General features: G+C 50.8%; 1 protein-coding gene across 1 annotated transcript in view; it reads right to left on the bottom strand.

Annotated features, from left to right (window-relative positions):
- LOC143766932 (uncharacterized) overlaps positions 1-23920 on the bottom strand; it is a 49047-nt gene that overhangs the window by 20972 nt on the left and 4155 nt on the right. Inside the window, exons 2-6 of the mRNA XM_077254940.1 lie at positions 16718-16867; positions 16409-16588; positions 16202-16325; positions 16021-16118; positions 15732-15822 (exon numbers count right to left, since the gene is read on the bottom strand). Coding sequence (XP_077111055.1) covers positions 15732-15822; positions 16021-16118; positions 16202-16325; positions 16409-16588; positions 16718-16795 — 571 coding nt within the window. The 5' untranslated portion in view covers positions 16796-16867. The remainder of the gene's footprint in view (positions 1-15731; positions 15823-16020; positions 16119-16201; positions 16326-16408; positions 16589-16717; positions 16868-23920) is intronic.

A 23920-nucleotide genomic window follows, 5' to 3' on the forward strand; every position in this document is an offset into this window, starting at 1 on the left:
GTCTGTGAGCAGCCATAGCCTGGTTGTCTCCAGCTCAGGGTTCTTCACTGCGCCATACCGTAAAATCAATTTTCCTTTTGTTTTAAGTAGTGCAGGCTGCTGCACATTTTTTAAAAAAATTCCTATTAGTGTCTTTCCACCCGTCTCCAGCTAACTTGTGGAAAAACACTACATAGGATAAAGTAGAGGAGGGTTTTTGGGCCTTGCAGTGCCGTTTACGGCTGTCTGCACGGTCTCCGTGTGACTGCAGCTCGCCCTGTAGTCTGTGAGCAGCCATAGCCTGGTTGTCTCCAGCTCAGGGTTCTTCACTGTGTCATACCGTAAAATCAATTTTCCTTTTGTTTTAAGTAGTGCAGGCTGCTGCACATTTTTTCAAAAAATTCCTATTAGTGTCTTTCCACCCGTCTCCAGCTAACTTGTGGAAAAACACTACATAGGATAACGTAGAGGAGGGTTTTTGGGCCTTGCAGCGCCGTTTACGGCTGTCTGCACGGTCTCCGTGTGACTGCAGCTCTCTCTGTTGTCAGTTCAGTCCCCAAAAAATAAATAAATAATAAAGTTCACCAAATACACCAGTGACACCACTTAACATTTGTGTAGGCCACATTAGCTCATATTAAATTCTAGTCCACACTTTATAAAATTAGTGTTTCTTATACCTGTTAGGAGTTGTTCAGGAATAAGCACACAAAGCCGTTAGTACTTTTCTGCTTATCTTTATCAGTCAACCAAGATGAAGAAGGCAGTGAGTAAGGCACGTGGGCGTGGGCGCGGAGCAGGGAGAGGACGTGGGGATTCTGTGCCTGCTGCGGGCACCGGTGACTCATCAGCACCCACTTTCACCAGGGAACAGTCCTTCATGCGCAGCTTTGTCGCAGAGCGCCGTACACCGCTGCTGCGTGAAGAACAAATTGAAGCCGTTGTCGGATAGATGGCAGCTAATGCATCAACTTCAATTAGTGCCACATCTTCTCAGACACAGAGCACTGGAGAGCAGCCATCTGTCTCTTCACCACCTGCCAAATTGCCCAGGCAGACAGAGAGCCCAGGACAGGAGCCGTCTCTACTTCTGTTCTCTGAATCTCTTGGCTTGGAAACAGGGGGCCAGCCAAGCAGCATTGGAGAAATGGAAGAAGAGGCAGGGTGCAGTGATGCCCAACAGCTTTTTCTCTCTTCCTCTGAAGAGGCGGGTGGGCCAGTGCTTCCGGTCACCACATCGCAGGCCGCATCCGCTGATGACACTCAGGTGCCACTTTCTGGTGCGTGCTCTGCTGCTGAGACTACCCAGGAGGAGCAGTTGGGGGCAGAGGGTAGTGTAGATGATGAGGTCCTTGACCCATCTTGGCGTGAGGGACAGGAAGGTGGTGGGAGCAGCTCTGAGGAAGAGATTCCCCGTACGGCCCAAAGAGGGAGAGGGAGGGGGAAGACTGCGGATCCTGCAGCCTCTGCTTTGGCACCCGTTAGGAGCATGTCTCTTCCAAAAGCCAAAAAGGGCGCTCCCAAGACTTGCAGTGCCTGGGCCTTTTTTGACACAGTTGCAGATGACATTTGCTATGTCAAATGCAAGGTGTGTCATCACAAAGTCAAAAGAGGTCGAAATGTCAGCAGCCTCAATACCTCCAACATGTGGAAACATGTGCGGACCAGGCACGCGGCGTTGTTAGAAAAACACACTGAAGAGCTAGGCCAACCAACAGCGGCAGCTACCACCTCTTCAGCTCGTGTTGCCTCTTCCTCCAGCTCACACGCAGCTGGTTCGGCTTCCTCCCAGGATCGCCGTGGAAGAACCTCTGGCCCTGTTGTCCAGAGACCCGCTGTAATTCCACCCGCAGCACCACTTTCCCAGTCATCCACACACTCCCAGCCCAGTCTACAGCCATCGGTAGTACAGGCATGGGAGAAAAGGCGGCCTTTCTCGTCAAACCACCCACGAGCACAGGCTCTGACTGCAGGCATTGCCAAACTTCTGTCACTGGAAATGCTGTCATTCAGACTGGTGGAGACTGACAGCTTCCGTGACTTGATGTCATTGGCAGTCCCACAGTACAATGTGCCCAGCCGCTTTTACTTCAGCAGGCAAGCCGTCCCTGCCCTGCACAAGCATGTGGAGGGACACATAAAACACGCGCTACTGAATGCAGTCAGTAGCAAGGTCCACCTCACCACCGATGCGTAGACCAGTCAACATGGACAGGGGCGATACCTTTCCCTCACTGCCCATTGGGTTAATGTCGTTGAGCCGGGTACAGATCGTGCGAGTGGCGCAGGACGTGTCCTGCCCACTCCAAGGATTGCAGGAATCCATTCTGTACGCATTGACTCCTCCTCTTACACCAGTTCCTCAGAATCATCGCTGCAGGAGCCGTCACAGTCCACCTCCACATGGACCCGTGATGAACGTTTACCTGTTACGACCGACATGAGCACAGCCGTGGCCAAACGTCAACAGGCCGTCTTGAAATTAATTTCTTTGGGGAATCGAAGCCACACAGCGCAGGAGCTCTGGAATGCCATCAAGCAGGAGAGCGATGTGTGGTTTGTGCCAGCGAATCTCCAGCCAGGCATGGTAGTGTGTGATAATGGCCGAAATCTGGTGGCAGCTCTGGGCCTCGGCAACCTCACTCACATCCCATGTCTGGCACATGTGCTCAATTTGGTCGTGCAGAGTTTTTTGAGGGACTATCCGGATCTTGATGCACTGCTGCACAAGGTCCGCCTAGAGTGTGCTCACTTGCGGCGTTCCAGCACGGCAAAAGCGCGCATTGCGGCTCTGCAGCACCGACACCACCTGCCGGAACATCGCATCATATGTGACCTACTTACCAGGTGGAATTCCACGTTACATATGTTGGAGCGGTTGTGTGAGCAGCAGCAAGCTGTAATGGAGTACCAGCTGCATCAGGCGCAAAGAAGTCGCACTCCGCGCCGTTCAGACTTCACAACCAAAGAGTGGGCCACTATGAATGACGTCTGCCAGGTTTTGCGTCCCTTCGATTATTCCATGCGGATGGCGAGTGCAGATGATGCACTAGTCAGCATGACTGTCCCCGTTATCTGCCTGCTTGAAAAATCACTGCAAGCGCTAAGGGATGATGTTGTGGAAGAGGTGGAGGATGAGGATTCAACATTTCCATCATCTTCTGGACAGTCAGCGCCACGTGGTTCCTCACAAACGCGTAGGCAGGGGACAGTTTGTGAGGAGGATGAGGAGGAGTCAAAGGAGGAGGAAGACATCCGTCCAGAGGAGGGAGTTACACAATTGTCCAGTACTCAGTGTGTACAGCGAGGGTGGGGTGATGACGAGCGGGCAGAGATCACGCCTCCAGCAGGGGACAGAGTTTCTTGGGCAGTTGGCAGTCTGCAGCACATGGTGGATTACATGCTGCAGTGCCTGAGAAACGACCGCCGCATCGCCCACATTCTCAACATGTCTGAATATTGGGTGTTCACCCTCCTCGATCCTCGCTACCGGGACAACGTAGAAAGCCTCATCACACCGTTGAACCAGGAGCGAAAAATGCGGGAGTACCAAGACACACTGGTGAATTCCATCATCTTCTCCATTCCAAGTGAGAGAAGTGCTGCTAGTGCATTACAAAGCAGCTCAGTGCGTCCAGGCAGTGGTGGAGGCTCTGCACAAAGAGGGAGCAGAAGCAGTGCCTCTGCCCAAGGCAAGACCAGTATGGCCCAACTGTGGCACAGTTTTCTGTGCCCGCCACAAAAGTCTACACCATCACAGACGGCTCCAGTCAGCAGGAGGCAACGGTTCCGTCAGATGGTGACAGACTACATGTCTTGCCCTCTTGCTGTACTCCCAGACGGCTCTTCACCTTTCAAGTTTTGGGTCTCAAAGCTGGATACATGGCCAGAGCTAAGCCAGTATGCATTGGAGGTGCTGGCTTGCCCTGCGGCTAGTGTATTATCGGAACGCGTCTTTAGTGCTGCAGGTGGTGTACTAACTGACCGTCGCATGCGACTATCCTCCGATAACGTTGACCGGCTTACTTTCCTGAAAATGAACAAGGCCTGGATCTCGCAGGAATTTGCCACTCCTCTTCCTGATTAAATAATTAGGTGACTGTCTACGTTATCCAGGTCTCCTGTTGTGTTCATCTTTCTACCACCTGAACTTAAATTCCTGGGCTCCAACACCGCCAGTTGAGGCTCAGAAGTGCCGTCTGCACAGTCAAAACATACGACCCAGTGTTATTGGGTTTCAGTAACGTCAGCTGATCCCCAGCTGTGCAGCCGGCAATGTGTCCTGCGACCGCCACGCTGACACAACAACTGAAATGTAAGGGAACCTGTCCCCCCCCCCCCCCAAGGCGTTTGTTACTGAAAGAGCCACCTTGTGCAGCAGTAATGCTGCACAAGGAAAAGGTAGCTATTTTTGTTTAGCTCCTTGCACACGCAGAACTTAACACTTATAAAATGTGTCCACTGATACCGTAAAACCGTCCCGGAGGTGGGACTTTCCTTCGTAATATGACGCAGCACAGCTGTCATTCCTACCCCCTTGGCGCCGTGCCCCGGCTCCTCAGCGTTGTTTAAATCTGTCCCGGAGCCTGCGCTGTTATGTTATCCCTTGGCCAGGCACACTTAGCGCTGCCCATCTTCTGACATCATTTGGTGTCAGGCTGGCTGCGCCTGTGCGGCCGCGCTGGCCGAGAGCCCGCCTCGCATTGTCTTCTGATTTCATCCCACTGGGGGCCTGAGATCCATGGACATGCGCAGTGCATATCTGAACCTCCGCCTCTCACTCATCTCCCTACGCCTTCTTCAGACTGTGCGCCTAATAGCATGCCACGGCCGTGACGCCGCACAGTCTGAAGAAGCCGTAGGGAGGGGAGTGAAAGGCGAGGATATGCACTGCGCATGGCCACGGATCCCAGGCCCGCGGTGGGATTACATTAGACGACACTGCGAGGCGGGATCTCGTCCAGCGCGGCCGCACAGGCGCAGCCAGCCAGACACCAAATGATGTCAGAAGATGGGCAGCGCTAAGTGTGCCTGGCCAAGGGATAACATAACAGCGCAGGCTCCGTGACAGATTCAAACAACGCTGAGGAGCCGGGGCACGGCGCCAGGGGGGTAGGAATGACAGCTGTGCTGCGTCATATTACGAAGGAAAGTCCCACCTCCGGGACGGTCTCACGGTTTCAGGGGACACATTTTATAAGTGTTTAGTTCTGTGTTTGCAAGGAGCATAATGAAAAGAGCCACCTTTTCCTTTTGCATCTTTTGTGCTGCACAAGCTGGCTCTTTCAGCTACAAACGCCTTGGGGGGGGGGGGGGGGTTAAAGGTTCCCTTTCGACTTTCTCCAATCAGGCTTCGGCCTACATTGTGTTCCTCTGCTTCTCCTGCTGTCCCTGGGCTCCAACACCGCTAGTTGTTGCCTGGTAGTGCTGTACGCACAGTCCCAACAGTCCCTCCTCTGTTATTGGGGTTCAGTAACGTCAGCTGTTCCCCTGCTGTGTGTGTGGCAATCCCTCCTATCTCCCCCACCTCCTCCTCCTCCTGTCCCTGGGCTCCAACACCGCTAGTTGTTGCCTGGTAGTGCTGTACGCACAGTCCCAACAGTCCCTCCTCTGTTATTGGGGTTCAGTAACGTCAGCTGTTCCCCAGCTGTGTGTGTGGCAATCCCTCCTATCTCCTCCACCTCCTCCTCCTGTCCCTGGGCTCCAACACCGCTAGTTGTTGCCTGGTAGTGCTGTACGCACAGTCCCAACAGTCCCTCCTCTGTTATTGGGGTTCAGTAACGTCAGCTGTTCCCCAGCTGTGTGTGTGGCAATCCCTCCTATCTCCTCCACCTCCTCCTCCTCCTCCTGTCCCTAGGCTCCAACACCGCTAGTTGCTGTCCAGAAGTGCTGTACGCACAGTCAACAGTCCCTCCTCTGTTATTGGGGTTCAGTAATGTCAGCTGTTCCCCTGCTGTGTGTGTGGCAATCCCACCTATCTCCCCCACCTCCTCCTCCTCCTCCTGTCCCTGGGCTCCAACACCGCTAGTTGTTGCCTGGTAGTGCTGTACGCACAGTCCCAACAGTCCCTCCTCTGTTATTGGGGTTCAGTAACGTCAGCTGTTCCCCAGCTGTGTGTGTGGCAATCCCTCCTATCTCCTCCACCTCCTCCTCCTGTCCCTGGGCTCCAACACCGCTAGTTGTTGCCTGGTAGTGCTGTACGCACAGTCCCAACAGTCCCTCCTCTGTTATTGGGGTTCAGTAACGTCAGCTGTTCCCCAGCTGTGTGTGTGGCAATCCCTCCTATCTCCTCCACCTCCTCCTCCTCCTCCTGTCCCTGGGCTCCAACACCTCTAGTTGCTGTCCAGAAGTGTTGTACGCACAGTCCCAACAGTCCCTCCTCTGTTATTGGGGTTCAGTAACGTCAGCTGTTCCCCAGCTGTGTGTGTGGCAATCCCTCCTATCTCCTCCACCTCCTCCTCCTCCTCCTGTCCCTGGGCTCCAACACCGCTAGTTGTTGCCTGGTAGTGCTGTACGCACAGTCCCAACAGTCCCTCCTCTGTTATTGGGGTTCAGTAACGTCAGCTGTTCCCCTGCTGTGTGTGTGGCAATCCCTCCTATCTCCTCCACCTCCTGTCCCTGGGCTCCAACACCGCTAGTTGTTGCCTGGTAGTGCTGTACGCACAGTCCCAACAGTCCCTCCTCTGTTATTGGGGTTCAGTAGCGTCAGCTGTTCCCCAGCTGTGTGTGTGGCAATCCCTCCTATCTCCTCCACCTCCTCCTCCTGTCCCTGGGCTCCAACACCGCTAGTTGCCGTCCAGAAGTGCTGTACGCACAGTCCCAACAGTCCCTCCTCTGTTATTGGGGTTCAGTAACGTCAGCTGTTCCCCAGCTGTGTGTGTGGCAATCCCTCCTATCTCCTCCACGTCCTCCTCCTCCTCCTGTCCCTGGGCTCCAACACCGCTAGTTGTTGCCTGGTAGTGCTGTACGCACAGTCCCAACAGTCCCTCCTCTGTTATTGGGGTTCAGTAACGTCAGCTGTTCCCCAGCTGTGTGTGTGGCAATCCCTCCTATCTCCTCCACCTCCTCCTCCTCCTGTCCCTGGGCTCCAACACCGCTAGTTGTTGCCTGGTAGTGCTGTACGCACAGTCCCTCCTCTGTTATTGGGGTTCATTAAAGTCAGCTCTTCCCCTGCTGTGTGTGTGGCAATCCCTCCTATCTCCTCCACCTCCTCCTCCTCCTGTCCCTGGGCTCCAACACCGCTAGTTGTTGCCTGGTAGTGCTGTACGCACAGTCCCAACAGTCCCTCCTCTGTTATTGGGGTTCAGTAACGTCAGCTGTTCCCCTGCTGTGTGTGTGGCAATCCCTCCTATCTCCTCCACCTCCTCCTCCTCCTGTCCCTGGGCTCCAACACCGCTAGTTGTTGCTTGGTAGTGCTGTACGCACAGTCCCAACAGTCCCTCCTCTGTTATTGGGGTTCAGTAATGTCAGCTGTTCCCCTGCTGTGTGTGTGGCAATCCCTCCTATCTCCTCCACCTCCTCCTCCTCCTGCTGTCCCTGGGCTCCAACACAGCTAGTTGCTGTCCAGAAGTGCTGTACGCACAGAGCCAAACACCTCGCCAATGTGTTAGTGGGGTTCAGCACCGCCAGCTGTTGCCCTGCTGTATATACGGCAACGTGTACTGCGACCGCCACGCAGGCACAACAAGTTAAATTTAAGGGAACCTGTCCCCCCCCCCCAGGCGTTTGTTACTGAAGGAGCCACCTTGTGCAGCAGTAATGATGCAAAGGGAAAAAGTGCCTCTTTTCGTGGTGCTCCTTGCACATGCTGAACCTAACACTTATGAAAAGTGTCCCCTCCTACCGTGATACCGTCCGGTAGGTGGAACTTTCCTTTGTGATGTGACGCAGCACAGCCGTCATTCTTACCCCCTTGGCGCCGTGCGCCGCCTCCTCAGCGTTGTTTGAATCAGTCCCGGAGCCTGCGCTGTTAGGTTAGCCCTTGGCCATGCACACATTTTGCGCTGCCCGTCTTCTGACATCATTTGGTGTCAGGCTGGCTGAGCCTGTGCGGCCGCGCTGGACGAGATCCCGCCTCGTAGTGTCTTCTGATTTAATCCCACTGGGGGCCTGAGATCCATGGACATGCGCAGTGCATATCTGAACCTCCACCTCTCACTCATCTCCCTACGGCTTCTTCAGACTGTGCAGTGTCAGCTGGTCCCTAATAGCATGCCACGGCCGTGACACTGCACAGTCTGAAGAAGCCGTAGGGAGGGGAGTGAGAGGCGAGGATATGCACTGCGCATGGCCATAGATCCCAGGCCCGCGCTGGGATTACATTAGACGACACTGCGAGGCGGGATCTCGGCCAGCGCAGCCGCACAGGCGCAGCCAGTCTGACACCAAATGATGTCAGAAGACGGGCAGCGCAAAATGTGTGCATGGCCAAGGGCTAACCTAACAGCACAGGCTCCGGGACTGATTCAAACAACGCTGAGGAGGCGGCGCACGGCGCCAAGGGGGTGAGAATGACGGCTGTGCTGCTTCACATCACAAAGGAAAGTTCCACCTACCGGACGGTATCACGGTAGGAGGGGACACTTTTCATAAGTGTTAGGTTCAGCATGTGCAAGGACCATAATTAAAAGAGCTAAGTTTACCTTTTCCAGCATTAGTGCTGTACACAATGGCTCTTTCAGCTACAAACGCCTGGGGGGGGGGGTTAAAGGTTCCCTTTCAACTTGCTCCAGTGCAGGCTTCGGCCTACACTCTGCTCCCTCTCCTCCTCCTGCTGACCCTGGGCTCTGACACCGCCAGTTGGGGCCCAGATGTGCTGGCTGCACAGAGAAAAACACCAGCCAAAGTGTCAGTGGGGTTCAGCAACGCCAGCTGTTCCCCTGCTGTGTAGCCGGCAACGTGTCCTGCAACAGTCACGCAGACACAAGAACTGAAATTGAAGGGAACCTGTCCCCCCTCCCCCAGGCGTTTGTATGTTTCACAGCCACCTTGTACAGCAGTAATGCTGCATGTGTGCAAGGTGGCTCATAAACTTACTCCCCTTGCACACGTGGAACTGAAAACACGTCTAAAATGTGTCCTCTGTGACCATTAAACCGTTCCTGAGGTGTGACTTTCCTTTGTAATGACACGCTGCAACCCCCTTGGTAGCGCTGACCATCTTCTGGCATCATTGTTTGGCTGCCTGTGCCTCTGCGGCCGCCTTGCCCCACACAACGCCCCTCGGTGTCTTATTTATTTGGACTGCGAGGGTGTGATTGACGGGCATGAGCAGTGCATATCTTCGCCAGGCTGTCACTCATCTCCTTCCGCCTTCTTCAGACTGTGCGGCTTCATGGCCGTGGCATGCGATAAGGGATCAGCTGACGCCGCACAGTCTGTAGCAGGTGTAAGGACCCGGGCGATAGGCGAACATATGTACTGCGCCAGGCCATGAATCCCAGCCCCGCAGTGTGAAACACTGTAAAGACACTGCGGGGCTGGGATTCATGGTCAACGCGAACCGCACCGGCCGACATGAAATGATGTCAGAAGACGGGCAGCGCTAACAGCGCAAGGCCAAGGGATAACACGACAGCGCAGACTCCTGTACAGCAAATAACGACGCTCAGGAGGCCGCGCCAAGCACCAAGGTGGGATTTTTGCCAGCTGTGCTGCGTCTCATTACGAAGGGAACTCACGCCTCCAAAACAGTTTGACTGCTTAAGGGCCTAAATGTTATACGTGTTTCTTTCTGCGTGTGAAAGGAGCATAATTAAAAGAGCAACCTTAGACTTGTGCAGCATTACTGCTGCCCAAGCTGTGGCTCTTGTAGTTTGTAACCCCTGAGGGGGGGTTAAAGGTTACCTTTGAAATCGGTTCAATTAGGCTTCGGCCTACACTCTGCTCCACCTGCAGAGCCCGGGCTCCAACACCGCTAGTTGCTGTCCGGAAGTGCTGGCTGCACAGAGCCAAACACCTTGCCAATGTGTCAGTGGGGTTCAGCACCGCCAGCTGTTCCCCTGCTGTGTAGCCTGCAACATGTCCTGCAACAGCCACGCAGACACAACAGACCCAAAGCTGCCGCCTGTGCAGGCTTCGGCCTACACTCTGCTCCCTCTCCTCCTGCTGACCCTGGGCTCTAACACCGCCAGTTGGTGCCCAGTACTGCTAGCTGCACAGAGAAAAACACCAGCCAAAGTGTCAGTGGGGTTCAGCACCGCCAGCTGTTCCCCTGCTGTGTAGCCGGCAACATGTCCTGCAACAGCCACGCAGACACAAGAACTGAAATTGAAGGGAACCTGTCCCCCCTCCCCCAGGTGTTTCTACGTTTTACAGCCACCTTGTACGGCAGTAATGCTGCATGTGTGCAAGGTGGCTCAGAAACTTATTCTCCTTGCCCATGTTGAACTGAACACGTCTAAAATGAGTCCTCTGCAACCATTAAAACGTCCCTCAGGTGTGATTTTCCTTTGTATTGACACGCAACAAGCTCCTTGGTAGCGCTGCCCGTCTTCTGGCATCATTGTTTGGCGCCTCTGCGGCCGCCTTGCCCCACACAACGCCCCTCGGTGTCTTATTTATTTGGACTGCGAGGGTGTGATTGACGGGCATGAACCGTGCATTTCTTCGCCTGTCCCTCATCTCCTTCCGCCTTCTTCGGACTGCGCGTCTTCATGGCCGTGGCATGCGATAAGGGATCAGCTGACGCCGCATAGTCTGAAGCGGGTGTAAGAACCCAAGAGAGAGGCGAACATATGTACTGCGCCAGGCCATGAATCCCAGCCCCGCAGTGTTTTAACAATGTTAAGACACTGCGGGGCTGGGATTCATGGTCATCGCAAACCGCAACGGCCGACATGAAATGATGTTAGAAGATGGGCAGCGCTAACAGCGCAAGGCCAAGGGATAACACGACAGCGCAGACTCCTGTGCAACAAATAACGATGTTCAGGAGGCCGCGCAAAGCACCAAGGTGGCATTTTTGCCAGCTGTACTGCGTCTCTTTACGAAGGGAACTCACGCCTCAAAATCAGTTTGACTGTGTAAGGGCCTAAATGTTATGCGTGTTCCTTTCAGCGTGTGTAAGGAGCAAAATTAAAAGAGCAACCTTTGACTTGTGCAGCACTACTGCTGCATAAGCTGTGGCTCTTCTAGTTTGGAACACCTGAGGGGGGTTAAAGGTTACCTTTGAAATTGGTTCAATTAGGCTTCGGCCTACAATCTGCTCCCCCTGCAGAGCCGGGGCTCCAACACCGCCAGTTGGTGCCCCGAAGTGCTGGCTGCACAGAGAAAAACACCTCGCCAATGTGTCAGTGGGGTTCAGCACCGCCAGCTGTTCCCCTGCTGTGTAGCCGGCAACGTGTCCTGCAACAGCCACGCAGACACAAAGCTGCCGCCAGTGCAGGCTTCGGCCTACACTCTGCTCCCCCTGCTGACCCTTTGCTCCAACACCGCTAGTTGGGGCTCTAGGAAGATAAGCTTGAATAGGTCCCCATCCTGGTTCCAGCACCGTAAGCTGGTTCCGGGCAGAGCCTTTGGCTTAGGTGCCTCCTTCTGGGTATCCGAGTTCCACCAACGTCAGGTGGTCCTTGGTAGTGCTTTCAGGCACAGGTACCTCCTGCTTAGTAACCGGGTTCCAGTAACGTCAGCTGGTCCTCGGTAGTTCCATTGGCTCTTGGACCTTCGGCTACCCATCTGGGTTCCAGTACCGTCAGCTGGTTCTCGGCAGTGTCTTTTGCTCTTGTACCTTCTGCTCCCCATCCTGGTTCCAGCACCGTCAGCTGTTTCCGGGCAGAGCCTTTGGCTTAGGTGCCTCCCTCTGGGTATCCAAGTTCCACCAACGTCAGGTGGTCCTTGGTAGTGCTTTCAGGCACGGGTACCTCCTGCTTAGTAACCGGGTTCCAGTAACGTCAGCTGGTCCTCGGTAGTTCCATTGGCTCTTGGACCTTCGGGTAGCCATCCGAGTTCCAGTTCCATCAGCTGTTTCTCGGCATTTTCTCAGCCTTCTTGTACCTTCTGCTACATTTCCAAGTTCAAGACCCTAAAGACGACGACCCGGAAGACCACCCCTAAGATGACGACGACACCAGAGACGACGACCACTGAGATGATGACGACGACCCTGGAGACGATGACCCTGAAGACCACCCCGATGACGACGACCCCGGAGACGACGACCCTGGAGACGACGACCCTGGAGACGACGACGACATGGGAGACCGAGAAGCAGAAGAACAAGAGGCTGCAGAACAAAGAGCAGAAGAACATTAAGCATAACACTAAATATCAGAGCAAAAGATATTATCTAAATTATAAGCAGAAGAAGACTAAGCAGTGTATGGGGGTGAGTCCGTTCCTCCTCGTGGTGCCCCTGGATAAAGCCTGATGCTGCAGGCCAAACTGAACGCGGACAAATGTAACTCTTTTGTGACAGGCAGAACGGAAGGTGTAATCTTCAAACTTTTATAGATAACAACTACGGGAATGCCTGTCACAAATAAGAATATGATGAAGAAGTAGAATATGATGAAGATAATAGTTAAATAAAAAGAATATGAACAATGTACAAAAAAAAAATTAGAGGTAGAAGAAGAAGAAGATGAATAAGGTGAAGATAGTTGATGTCAAAGAAGCTGATGATGAGGATAATGAAGAAGAAAGTGTGGGAGAAGTAAAAAAGAAGGTGAAGGGCGTGGAAGTAGTGAAACATCAATATCTGACAAAATAAAAAAAAAAAAATAACAGTCAAAATCTTTCTAACGCCGACCGTCATAAAAAAAAACAAAAAAACCTGCTATTCTATTTGTTTGGGCTAAACCTCTGTGCCTTTAATGTCTCCGCCACCTCCCCCAATACATCCTACATTATTCTTAGTTGTTTTCCTTCATGTAGAATTAACCTACAAGGAAAGAAAGGGTTTATTTTAATTCCGATATTTTCGTCCCATTGACTTGCATTGGGATCGGGTATCGGTATCGGATTAGATCCGATACTTTGACGGTATCGGCCGATACTTTCCGATACCGATACTTTCCGATATCGGAAGGTATCGCTCAACACTTGTCTTAACTGTATCCACTACCGGGAATGACTTACGACTCTTCTGGCACAAGCCCGCAAACATTAAGTCTTGTGCAGATTTTGGTTCCCTGTTCTCTGCAACCCCCATGGTTGCTCGGAGTCCTTTTACTAACATATCCATGTTATCAACCGAAAAACATGGCCTTCCTTCTTCCTCTGAGGAGGATGGTGATAAGGAGCGGGAACATTCACCTTCTTGCAGGGACGGACTAGATCCTGGAGATATGTCCCTGCTTGACCTCCCATGGCGGCTGGTTCTAAGCGAATAGTTTATTTCTTCCCTGATGACCTCTCTAAGGTCTGAAGATCGAAGGGGAGCTTCCTCTTCTAAGGTCTGACAGATGCACGCCTGGTAAAGCCTTTTAGCATAACTGTCAGGCATTGGGGTCATGCATAACGCACATTGCTTGTGCTTAGATTTAGATGACTTTTTCCCCTAAAACAAAGCACAAAATAACAGACCATATCAACACCAGGAGCATTGTTAACACTCACCATGAGGCTGAATCTGTGAATACCGGTTTTGGAGGAGAACGATCCACCTGTGATGCTGGGGCGCTCACACGCTGCTACCCCCGTACCAAGCTGCTGCTGCTTCTTGAGCAGCTACCGCTCTTGCTGCGCTGCTCCGGTCCCTCTCCTTGAGGGTGCTCAGCGTCCCCCTACTGAGGACATTGCTGCAGCGCTCATCCTCCAGCTTACCCCGGAAGTGTAAGAACTACTTCCGGGTTCACCGGCGCCGGTGAGAACGCTGAACCCGCGCCCAACAGCAGACCAGGACGGCACTGCCCGACTCCTGGGACGCCTCCGCATGGCCAGACGAGGGGTGGTCTGCACGCAGGACACCCCCGAAGCTGCTTCCGGACCCCCGATTCTGCCGTTCTCAAACGGATACCGCACAGAGGCATGGCGGACCCGGGTAAGGTTCATCCTGTAGGCTCCCGCCGTCCGGACAGGAACCCAAACTGGAGTGGTGAGGGGGACCGCCCCTTTAAATCCTGTAGGTTCCTGTCCGGATGGTGGGCGGATCCCCTCTCTCGTAGGGGTGCTGTCGTGGCGATAGGAAAATTACACATTTATAGAGAACTGTGTATAATAGTGCAGAGCGGAGATGTCTTATAGGGAACCTGTCAGCAGGATTGTGCTCAGTGACTACAGACACTGTCAGGTCGGTGCCGTTATACTGATTACACCGATACCTGGTGATGAAATCCGTCTTGTGGTTGTTGTTTAATCTGTATTTGTAGTTTTCAGATAATGAGATTCTCGTGCTCTGGGGCGGGACTTTATGTGGTGCTCTGGGGCGGAGCTGTGGGTGGGGCTTTATGTGGTGCTCTGGGGTGGGGCTGTGGGTGGGGCTTTATGTGGTGCTCTGGGGTGGGGCTGTGGGCGGGGCTTTATGTGGTGCTCTGATTACATATTCATCTGTATTGGCTCATGACAGGTCGCTGATACCTCACTGTCCTGCCCCCCATTTTTACATAATGCATATAATAGCATTGATATTATTGTTGATAAAACCTATAATATTGTGTCTATTGGAAGGCTTAGAAAAAAATGACATCCAGCAAAATGTCACCGGCGATGGCGGCGCCTGCGTAGTAAAATCTATAAGTAAGAGATAGATGCTACTGGACAGGCGTCGCTGGTGACATTTTGCTGGATGTAATTTTTTGCTCTAAGTCTCACAATAAACACAATATTATATGCATTATGTAAAAATGGGGGGCAGGTCAGTGAGGGATCAGTGACCGGTCATAAGCCAATACAGATGAATATGTAATCAGAGCACCACATAAAGCCCCGCCTACAGCCCCGCCCCAGAGCACCACATAAAGCCCCACCCACATCCCCGCCCCAGAGCACGAGAATCTCATTAACTGAAAACTACAAATACAGATTACACAACAGTAAACCAGAGTTGCCCTCATTTATGGTGGACCATTGGAGCTACTATGAATCCTGACCAGAAGATTAGAGAAAATAATATTGCTCCCCATTTCAGGAGAGATTGTGCAGAAATCTGAATTTCTTAGGATCAAAAACAATGTAATTTATGAGGTGGAGCGAATCCATGAAACCAGGGCTGGAGCCAACACATCTCCTGCAGGCGGGAATAAATGTATATTACAGCCATCAGCCACGCACAGCTCAGAGATATATCATGGCACCGGTGTGATGGGTTTATGTAGATTATCACAATCCTCCTGGAAGTTTGGCCAGAAAGACTGGACCTGGTCTTGTAGGGACCATATGATCACATTCAGCAGCACAGAAGGGAGAGAAGGGAGATTCCTCCGATAAGATCTCAGGGTTCTAGGAAGCCAACAGCATCATTACCCTCCACTTTCTCTTACAGGCCCATCAGAATATTTTTCTTCACGTGATTTTCTATCTTGTCAGCACATTCTACGTACGCTGTCATTTGGCTTTGTAGTTCACAGATCTGGGCAGGTAACAGCGTCTCCTAAACCCAGGGGGTAGGTGGATCTACCAGGTTGTAAGTTCTATAGAAAAGGGCTTTCAATACCAAAAGTCATTGGAACAGATTTGGGTGGAGGAGAATGTTGTGGTCTAGGGGAAAAATGGTGATCATGGTAATACGGCCGGACTACACCACCGATAAAGCAGCCACAGCCGGTGACTGAGAAGAATCTGTGACTTCTCTGCATTTAGTGGTCACTACTCACCTGGGTACTCATATGTAGGAATCTCCTCTTTACACCGCTCATCCCCCCTCACATATGTCTCCGTAGTATTAATATGGGTCAGATCTTCACCCTGAAACAAATATTATAAAAGTCACCGACAGATGGAGAAGTCACATCTATGATCAGCTCTAATCCTGCCATCTCCACCGTTCTCATTACACAAGTATAAAACATATAATACTGGTGGATAAAACAAGACTGAGCACAAGACCTTCACTGACGTCTACACATCATAGGGGAGATCTCCTGACACCTTCTCTCCATCTACCTGATGATCCTGAGGAGCATTGGGATCTTCTTGCTTGCAGTCCTGTGGAAGAAGAGGACGGGGACATCTCTCTGGTGTTGTCCTCTTACTGGATAGATCTGGAGGAAACACATACAGGGAGTGAATTCATTCTTTACATACAGATAATTATAGGCCGTGTGTATTTAGTCCTGTCTATTACCTGGAGATGTGAGGGGCTGGGGAACCTCCATTATGACGTCCTTGTACAGATCTCTGTGTCCTTCTAAATACTCCCACTCCTCCATGGAGAAATAGACAGCGACATCCTGACACCTTATAGGAACCTGACACATACAATGATACCGTCATCCCCCCGATCCCTTCATAGTGTTACTGTATAATGTCCCAGCATTCCCAGCAGTGTCACCTCTCCAGTCAGCAGCTCAATCATCTTGTAGGTGAGTTCTAGGATCTTCTGGTCATTGATGTCCTCATGGATCAGGGGGTGAGGTGGAGGCCCCGTGATTGGGCTCAGGGGTCTTCCCCATCCCTCAGACACAGGGTCCTGACAGCGATCACTAGAGGTCTTCTTCACCACTGTGTAATCCTGGTAATGGAGAGACACATTAATAAATCTCACTACAGACATTTCCAGAGTCCTCACCTCTCCAGTTCTGTCCATCTGTTATTCCCATAGATAAGAATGATGTAATGTGACGTCATCAGAATCTCTCACCTCTCCAGTAAGCCGGAAGAGGATCTCTAGGGTGAGGTGTAATATCCTCTCCGCCATCTTGTCTCTGTCCATATCCATCTGTGATGGGTAAATCAGGAAAATTCTCTTCTGTAGAAGATCTTCACTGAGAGGATCCGATATTGTAGAGACCTGAATGAGAAGATGAGCCGATGTAACATCATAAGAATCCTGTGTAATAATACAATTACTGGAGATAATAAGGGAAACATATGAGGAGATTTATTATTTTACAGTATTTAGTTTCCTTCTTTACATCTACTAATAAATCCTATATATTTAGGCCACAGACAACAAGCAGTTTCCTCCTCGGAGTCGGCAGCTGAATACGTTCCTCATAGACTCATCTTCCATAACGCTAATTCTCGTCTCATTTACCGACCCTGGAATCGGCATTAGCAATACTGCAGGAGATATTCATTACACGCGACATGAGAAATAACTACTTCATGATGAGGACGACATCTTCATCTTCTACTACGGCTCTAGAGACATATGTGGCCAGAGTCGGTCACTGACTCCATCACCACCGGCCGTCTATATGAAGGTTTCCCGTCTTCCCCGCACTGTAATCTTCTATCACGTTAGATCTCAGCTCTGATTCACACACAGAAGTTTGAGGCTTTTAGAAAAGATTTTTTGTTTCCACAATCAACGCGGACAGAAATGATCTGATCCCAAAGTCTCCATGTACAGAGATTTATGGGGTTTATTTCTGGCCTTAGGTTTTCCGATATTACAGGAAAAACACCAGAAAATAAAAAAAGATATTGAAATGTTTCTAAAGAAAATTGGCTCCAACAATTCTTATAAAAATAAAAAAACATGGAAAAAGCAGAAGACACATTTTATAATTTTTAACATCTTAAACATTTATCAAAAAAAAAATTAATCTTTTTGTGCCCCAGAACATAGATGTGCACCGCAGGGACGGCACAGATGAGGCTTCAACAAAAACCCTGGCAGTGTAACCACTTGCTGTTGTGAAAAGCAAACATGGCATCTAAGAAGGTGTGATGAGTTTGGCTGAATGCCCCCCGCCCCCAAGTACTGGATAGTATGGGGCGGCCTAGTTATTACGGTACTTACATGCCTAATAATGGGGTCTGGGCTGCAATGTATGAAGGTCTATTAGGCCAGAGGCAGCGTCCAATAAGTTACCTTTTACCGCCCCCATACACATTAGACTAAAGTTCCATGAAATCACTGATTTCGGGGGTTTGGGCGACTATATAATGTATTTGGGGCCTCCCGACAGATGATGTCAGGGCAGAGAAGGATCTGACATCCTGGATTTCAGAGGATAATCCGTTTGTTCTTCCTGTAGATAATCCTCCGCTAGAGGAGTCTGGAGGCGACTCTCTCATACAGACCCCAGGAAAGCTGGAATATTTGTGTGTATGGGGGAGTCGGGAGAGATGGCCGTCTGCCAAATGACCGTTCAGCCAACTCTTATCTCATGTGTATGGGGCCGTTAGTATTACACTGACAGCAGTGATGATACACGGCACTACAGTAGTACAGGGCATCACCGGAGCCATCAGAGGCTTGTATGTTGGATGATCGCACTGATCAGAGGGGTTTAACAAAGGGTTAAAGCGAAAAACATCATAGTTTCAGCAACAAGAAATATCCATCACTATATGGAAAGCAGAGTCACTGCACAATGTTAGTTACGTCTCGTCCATAACTACTTTATTATACTCTATTATCCTGTACACAGTGGAGGAGATAGAAATCACAGGTCCGACAGCAACAGCTGGAATTGGGCCCTCCAACGGAAAGAAAAAAATCTATATATATATATATATATATATATATATATATATATATATATATATATATATATATATATATATATATAGCTGAGTGTGTGTATGTGTAAGTGTCAAGCCACGCCCATTCCACATAGCAACCAATCACTAAGCATCTTTCATTTCACCAGAGCAGTGTAAAAGAAGCTGAGCTGTGATTGGTTGCTATGAGCAGCAGTTTTCCCGCTCCACAACACCTCAGCAGACACTGACCGGGTGGGAGACATCTCGCATCCCTGGGAACATAAGCTCCAGCCATTGTCTGCCCCCCAGAAAGGAGCAGAGAGCACATGACAGAAATGAATCCCCCTCCTCTATTACTGCCGCGCTCTATTGTTACCGGCGTAGAAAATCGCATCATCAGCGGCCGCACACAGAGCCGCACTGCCAGGTTACATAACAGCACATCCCCAGGAACTCCCTGCTCAGCGCCACCCAGCTCGGGACTATGGGATGGAGGATGTATGATGAGTATATGGGCACGGGACTATGGGATGGAGGATGTGTGATGGGTATATGGGCACTGGACTATGGGAAGGAGGATGTGTGATGAGTATATGGGCACGGGACTATGGGATGGAGGATGTGTGATGGGTATATGGGCACTGGACTATGGGATGGAGGATGTGTGATGGGTATATGGGCACGGGACTATGGGATGGAGGATGTGTGATAGGTATATGGGCACTGGGCTATGGGATGGAGGATGTGTGATGGGTATATGGGCACTGGACTATGGGATGGAGGATGTGTGATGGATATATGGGCACTGGACTATGGGATGGAGGATGTGTGATGGATATATGGGCTCGGGACTATGGGATGGAGGATGTATGATGGGTATATGGGCACTGGACTATGAGATGGAGGATGTGTGATGGGTATATGGGCACGGGACTATGGGATGGAGGATGTGTGATGGGTATATGGGCACGGGATTATGGGATGGAGGATATGTGATGGGTATATGGGCACTGGACTATGGGATGGAGGATGTGTGATGGTATATGGGCACTGGACTATGGGATGGAGGATGTGTGATGGTATATGGGCACTGGACTATGGGATGGAGGATGTGTGATGGGTATATGGGCACGGGACTATGAGATGGAGGATGTGTGATGGGTATATGGGCACGGGACTATGGGATGGAGGATGTATGATGGGTATATGGGCACTGGGCTATGGGATGGAGAATGTGTGATGGGTATATGGGCACTGGACTATGGGATGGAGGATGTGTGATGGGTATATGGGCACTGGACTATGAGATGGAGGATGTGTGATGGGTATATGGGCACGGGACTATGGGATGGAGGATGTATGATGGGTATATGGGCACTGGGCTATGGGATGGAGAATGTGTGATGGGTATATGGGCACTGGACTATGGGATGGAGGATGTGTGATGGGTATATGGGCACTGGACTATGGGACAGAGTATGTGTGATGGGTATATGGGCACGGGACTATGGGATGCAGGATGTATGATGAGTATATGGGCACTGGGCTATGGGATGGAGAATGTGTGATGGGTATATGGGCACTGGACTATGGGATGGAGGATGTGTGATGGGATATGGGCACTGGACTATGGGATGGAGGATGTGTGATGGTATATGGGCACTGGACAATGGGATGGAGGATGTGTGATGGTATATGGGCACTGGACTATGGGATAGAGGATGTGTGATGGGTATATGGGCACTGGACTATGGGACAGAGTATGTGTGATGGGTATATGGGCACGGGACTATGGGATACAGGATGTGTGATGGGTATATGGGCACTGGACTATGGGATGGAAGATGTGTGATGGGTATATGGGCACTGGACTATGGGATAGAGGATGTGTGATGGGTATATGGGCACTGGACTATGGGATGGAGGATGTGTGATGGTATATGGGCACTGGACTATGGGATGGAGGATGTGTGATGGTATATGGGCACTGGACTATGGGATAGAGGATGTGTGATGGGTATATGGGCAATGGACTATGGGATGGAGGATGTGTGATGGGTATATGGGCACTGGACTATGGGATGGAGGATGTGTGATGGTATATGGGCACTGGACTATGGGATGGAGGATGTGTATGATGGGTATATGGCTGAATGGTGGATTGGGAGCTTTTGATTCCCTGATTCACTAATCTATTCAGCGGAATCACTGTCATGGGAATGTGGATATCGCTGAAATTGTGATGATGGGAAGGAGAGGGTGACCAATACCACACCGCACCGAGCCCTCTCAATTTATGGGCATCATAGCAACCGAGTGGGCTACCGTTATGGATGATACACTCCTGCCTATCCAACTATCGTATGGTAAATATCTCATAGATCTTGGGTTCATTAGTATTTGCAACAAAAAAGAGGCTAAGTGAGTATTTATTAATTGTGGGTGGTCGGAGGTAGTCAGTGAGGTGGATGGTACCATATTGTGCATATAGGGGGCAGTACTATGGGAACATTAAAAAGGTACGAGATTATACTGTGTGTGGGGGTATGGCGGTGCTGTAGGAACATTAGACTGTGTGTGGGGGTATGGCGGTACTATGAGAACATTATACTGTGTGGGGGTATGGTGATACTATGAGAACATTATACTGTGTGTGTGGTGGGATGGTGGTACTGTAGGAACATTATACTGTGTGGTGGGATGGAGGTACTGTATGAACATTATACTGTGTGTGGTGGGATGGATGTACTGTAGGAACATTATACTGTGTGTGGGGGTGTGGCGGTATTATGAGAACATTATACAGTGTGGGGGTATGGCGGTACTATGAGAAGATTATACTGTGTGTGGGGGTATGGCGGTACTATGAGAACATTATACTGTGTGTGGCAGTATGGAGGTACTATGAGAACATTATACTGTGTGGGGGGGGTATGGCGGTACTGTAGGAACATTATACTGTGTGGTTTATAGCGGTACTATGAGAAGATTATACTGTGCGTGAGCGTATGGCGGTACTGTAGGAACATTATACTGTGTGGGGGTATGGCGGCACTATGAGAACATTATACTGTGTGGGGGGTATGGCGGTACTATGAGAACATTATACTGTGTGGGGGTATGGCGGCACTATGAGAACATTATACTGTGTGGGGGGTATGGTGGCACTATGAGAACATTATACTGTGTGTGGTGGGATGGTGGTACTGTAGGAACATTATACTGTGTGGGGGGTATGGCGGCACTATGAGAACATTATACTGTGTGTGGGGGTATGGAGGTACTGTATGAACATTATACTGTGTGTGGTGGGATGGAGGTACTGTAGGAACATTATACTGTGTGTGGGGGTATGGCGGTATTATGAGAACATTATACTGTGTGTGGGGGTATGGCAGTACTATGAGAACATTATACTGTGTGTGGCGGTATGGAGCTACTATGAGAACATTATACTGTGTGTTGGGGTATGGCGGTACTATGAGAACATTATACTGTGCGTGGGGGTATGGCGTTGCTGTAGGAACATTATTCTGTGTGGGGTTATGGCGGTACTATGAGAAGATTATACTGTGTGTGGGGGTATGGCGGTACTGTAGGAACATTATACTGTGTGTGGGGGTATGGCGGTACTGTAAGAACATTATACTGTGTGTGGGGGTATGGCGGTACTGTAGGAACATTATACTGTGTGTGGGGGTATGGCGGTACTGTAAGAACATTATACTGTGTGTGGGGGTATGGCGGTACTATGAGAACATTATACTGTGTGTGGGGGTATGGCAGTACTATGAGAACATTATACTGTGTGGGGGTATGGCGGTAGTGTGAAAATACCTTTTTATGAGAGATGCCAGTACTGTGGAAACGTTATACTGTGTGTGGGGGTATGGCGGTACTATGAGAACATTATACTGTGTGTGGGGGTATGGCGGTACTATGAGAACATTATACTGTGTGTGGGGGTATGGCGGTACTATGAGAACATTATACTGTGTGGGAGGGTATGGCGGTACTATGAGAACATTATACTGTGTGTGGGGGTATGGCGATACTATGAGAACATTATACTGTGTGTGGGGGGGTATGGCGGTACTATGAGAACATTATACTGTGTGTGCGGGTATGGAGGTACTGTAGGAATATTATACTGTGTGTAGGGGTATGGCGGTACTATGAGAACATTATACTGTGTGGGGGTATGGCGGTACTATGAGAACATTATACTGTGTGGGGGTATGGCGGTACTATGAGAACATTATACTGTATGTGGGGGTATGGCGGTACTATGAGAACATTATACTGTGTGTGGGGGTATGGCGGTACTATGAGAACATTATACTGTGTGGGGGTATGGCGGTAGTGTGAAAATACCTTTGTTACGAGAGATGCCAGTACTGTGGAAACATTATACTGTGTGAGCGCCATCATATATATCATAACTCCCAACCGTCCCGGATCCCGCGGGACTGTCCTGATTTTGACAGTCAGCCCCGGGATCCCGGGAGGGACATTAGTTGTCCCGCACTACGTGCCTAGGGCGGGGACAATGCAGGGGGCGGCACCTGAGTAACTTAGGTTTGTGGCTGTTTTTTTTTTTTTTATAAAAGCTGGGTCACCTCCCCACTGACCACGCCCCCTGTGCGGCGCTGCGCTGCCTGCCACGCTGAGGGAGAGAGGCTGAGAGCCAGCAGCGATCAAGATGAGAGGTCAGCGACTCACTACCTCCTGTGTGTGCACGGAGCTCCGGCTTCTCCTGCTCTTATCTGCTATCCCGGCAGAGAAGGAGAGACGGGGGAGGAGCCGGGACAGTGCAGAGCTGTGAGCAGCCGGAGAAACTGAAGAGCTGCACATGGACATCAGCCGCCCCCGCAACACAGAGGAGATTGTGTGTGTGTGTGTGTGTCTGATGCTGCATGTGTGTGTGTGTCTGATGCTGCATGTGTGTGTGTGTGTGTGTGTCTGATGCTGCATGTGTGTGTGTGTGTGTGTGTGTCTGATGCTGCATGTGTGTGTGTGTGAGTGATGCTGCGTGTGTGTGTGTGTGTGATGCTACATGTGTGTGTGTCATGTGTGTATGAGGTATCTGGTGTGTATGTGATGGCTGGGTGTGTGTGATGGCTGGGTGTGTGTGATGGCTGCGTGTGTGTGTGTGTGATGGCTGCGTGTGTGTGTGTGATGGCTGCGTGTGTGTGTGTGATGGCTGCGTGTGTGTGTGTGATGGCTGCGTGTGTGTGTGTGATGGCTGCGTGTGTGTGTGATGGCTGCATGTGTGTGTGATGGCTGCATGTGTGTGTGATGGCTGCGTGTGTGTGTGATGGCTGTGTGTGTGATGCATTTGTGTCAAAGCTGCATGTGTTTGAGCTGCGTTTGTGATGCTGCGTGTGTGTGTGTGATGCTGCGTGTG

The sequence above is a fragment of the Ranitomeya variabilis genome, chromosome 4, assembly GCF_051348905.1.
Source record: "Ranitomeya variabilis isolate aRanVar5 chromosome 4, aRanVar5.hap1, whole genome shotgun sequence".
In the NCBI taxonomy this organism is placed as follows: Eukaryota; Metazoa; Chordata; class Amphibia; order Anura; family Dendrobatidae; genus Ranitomeya; species Ranitomeya variabilis.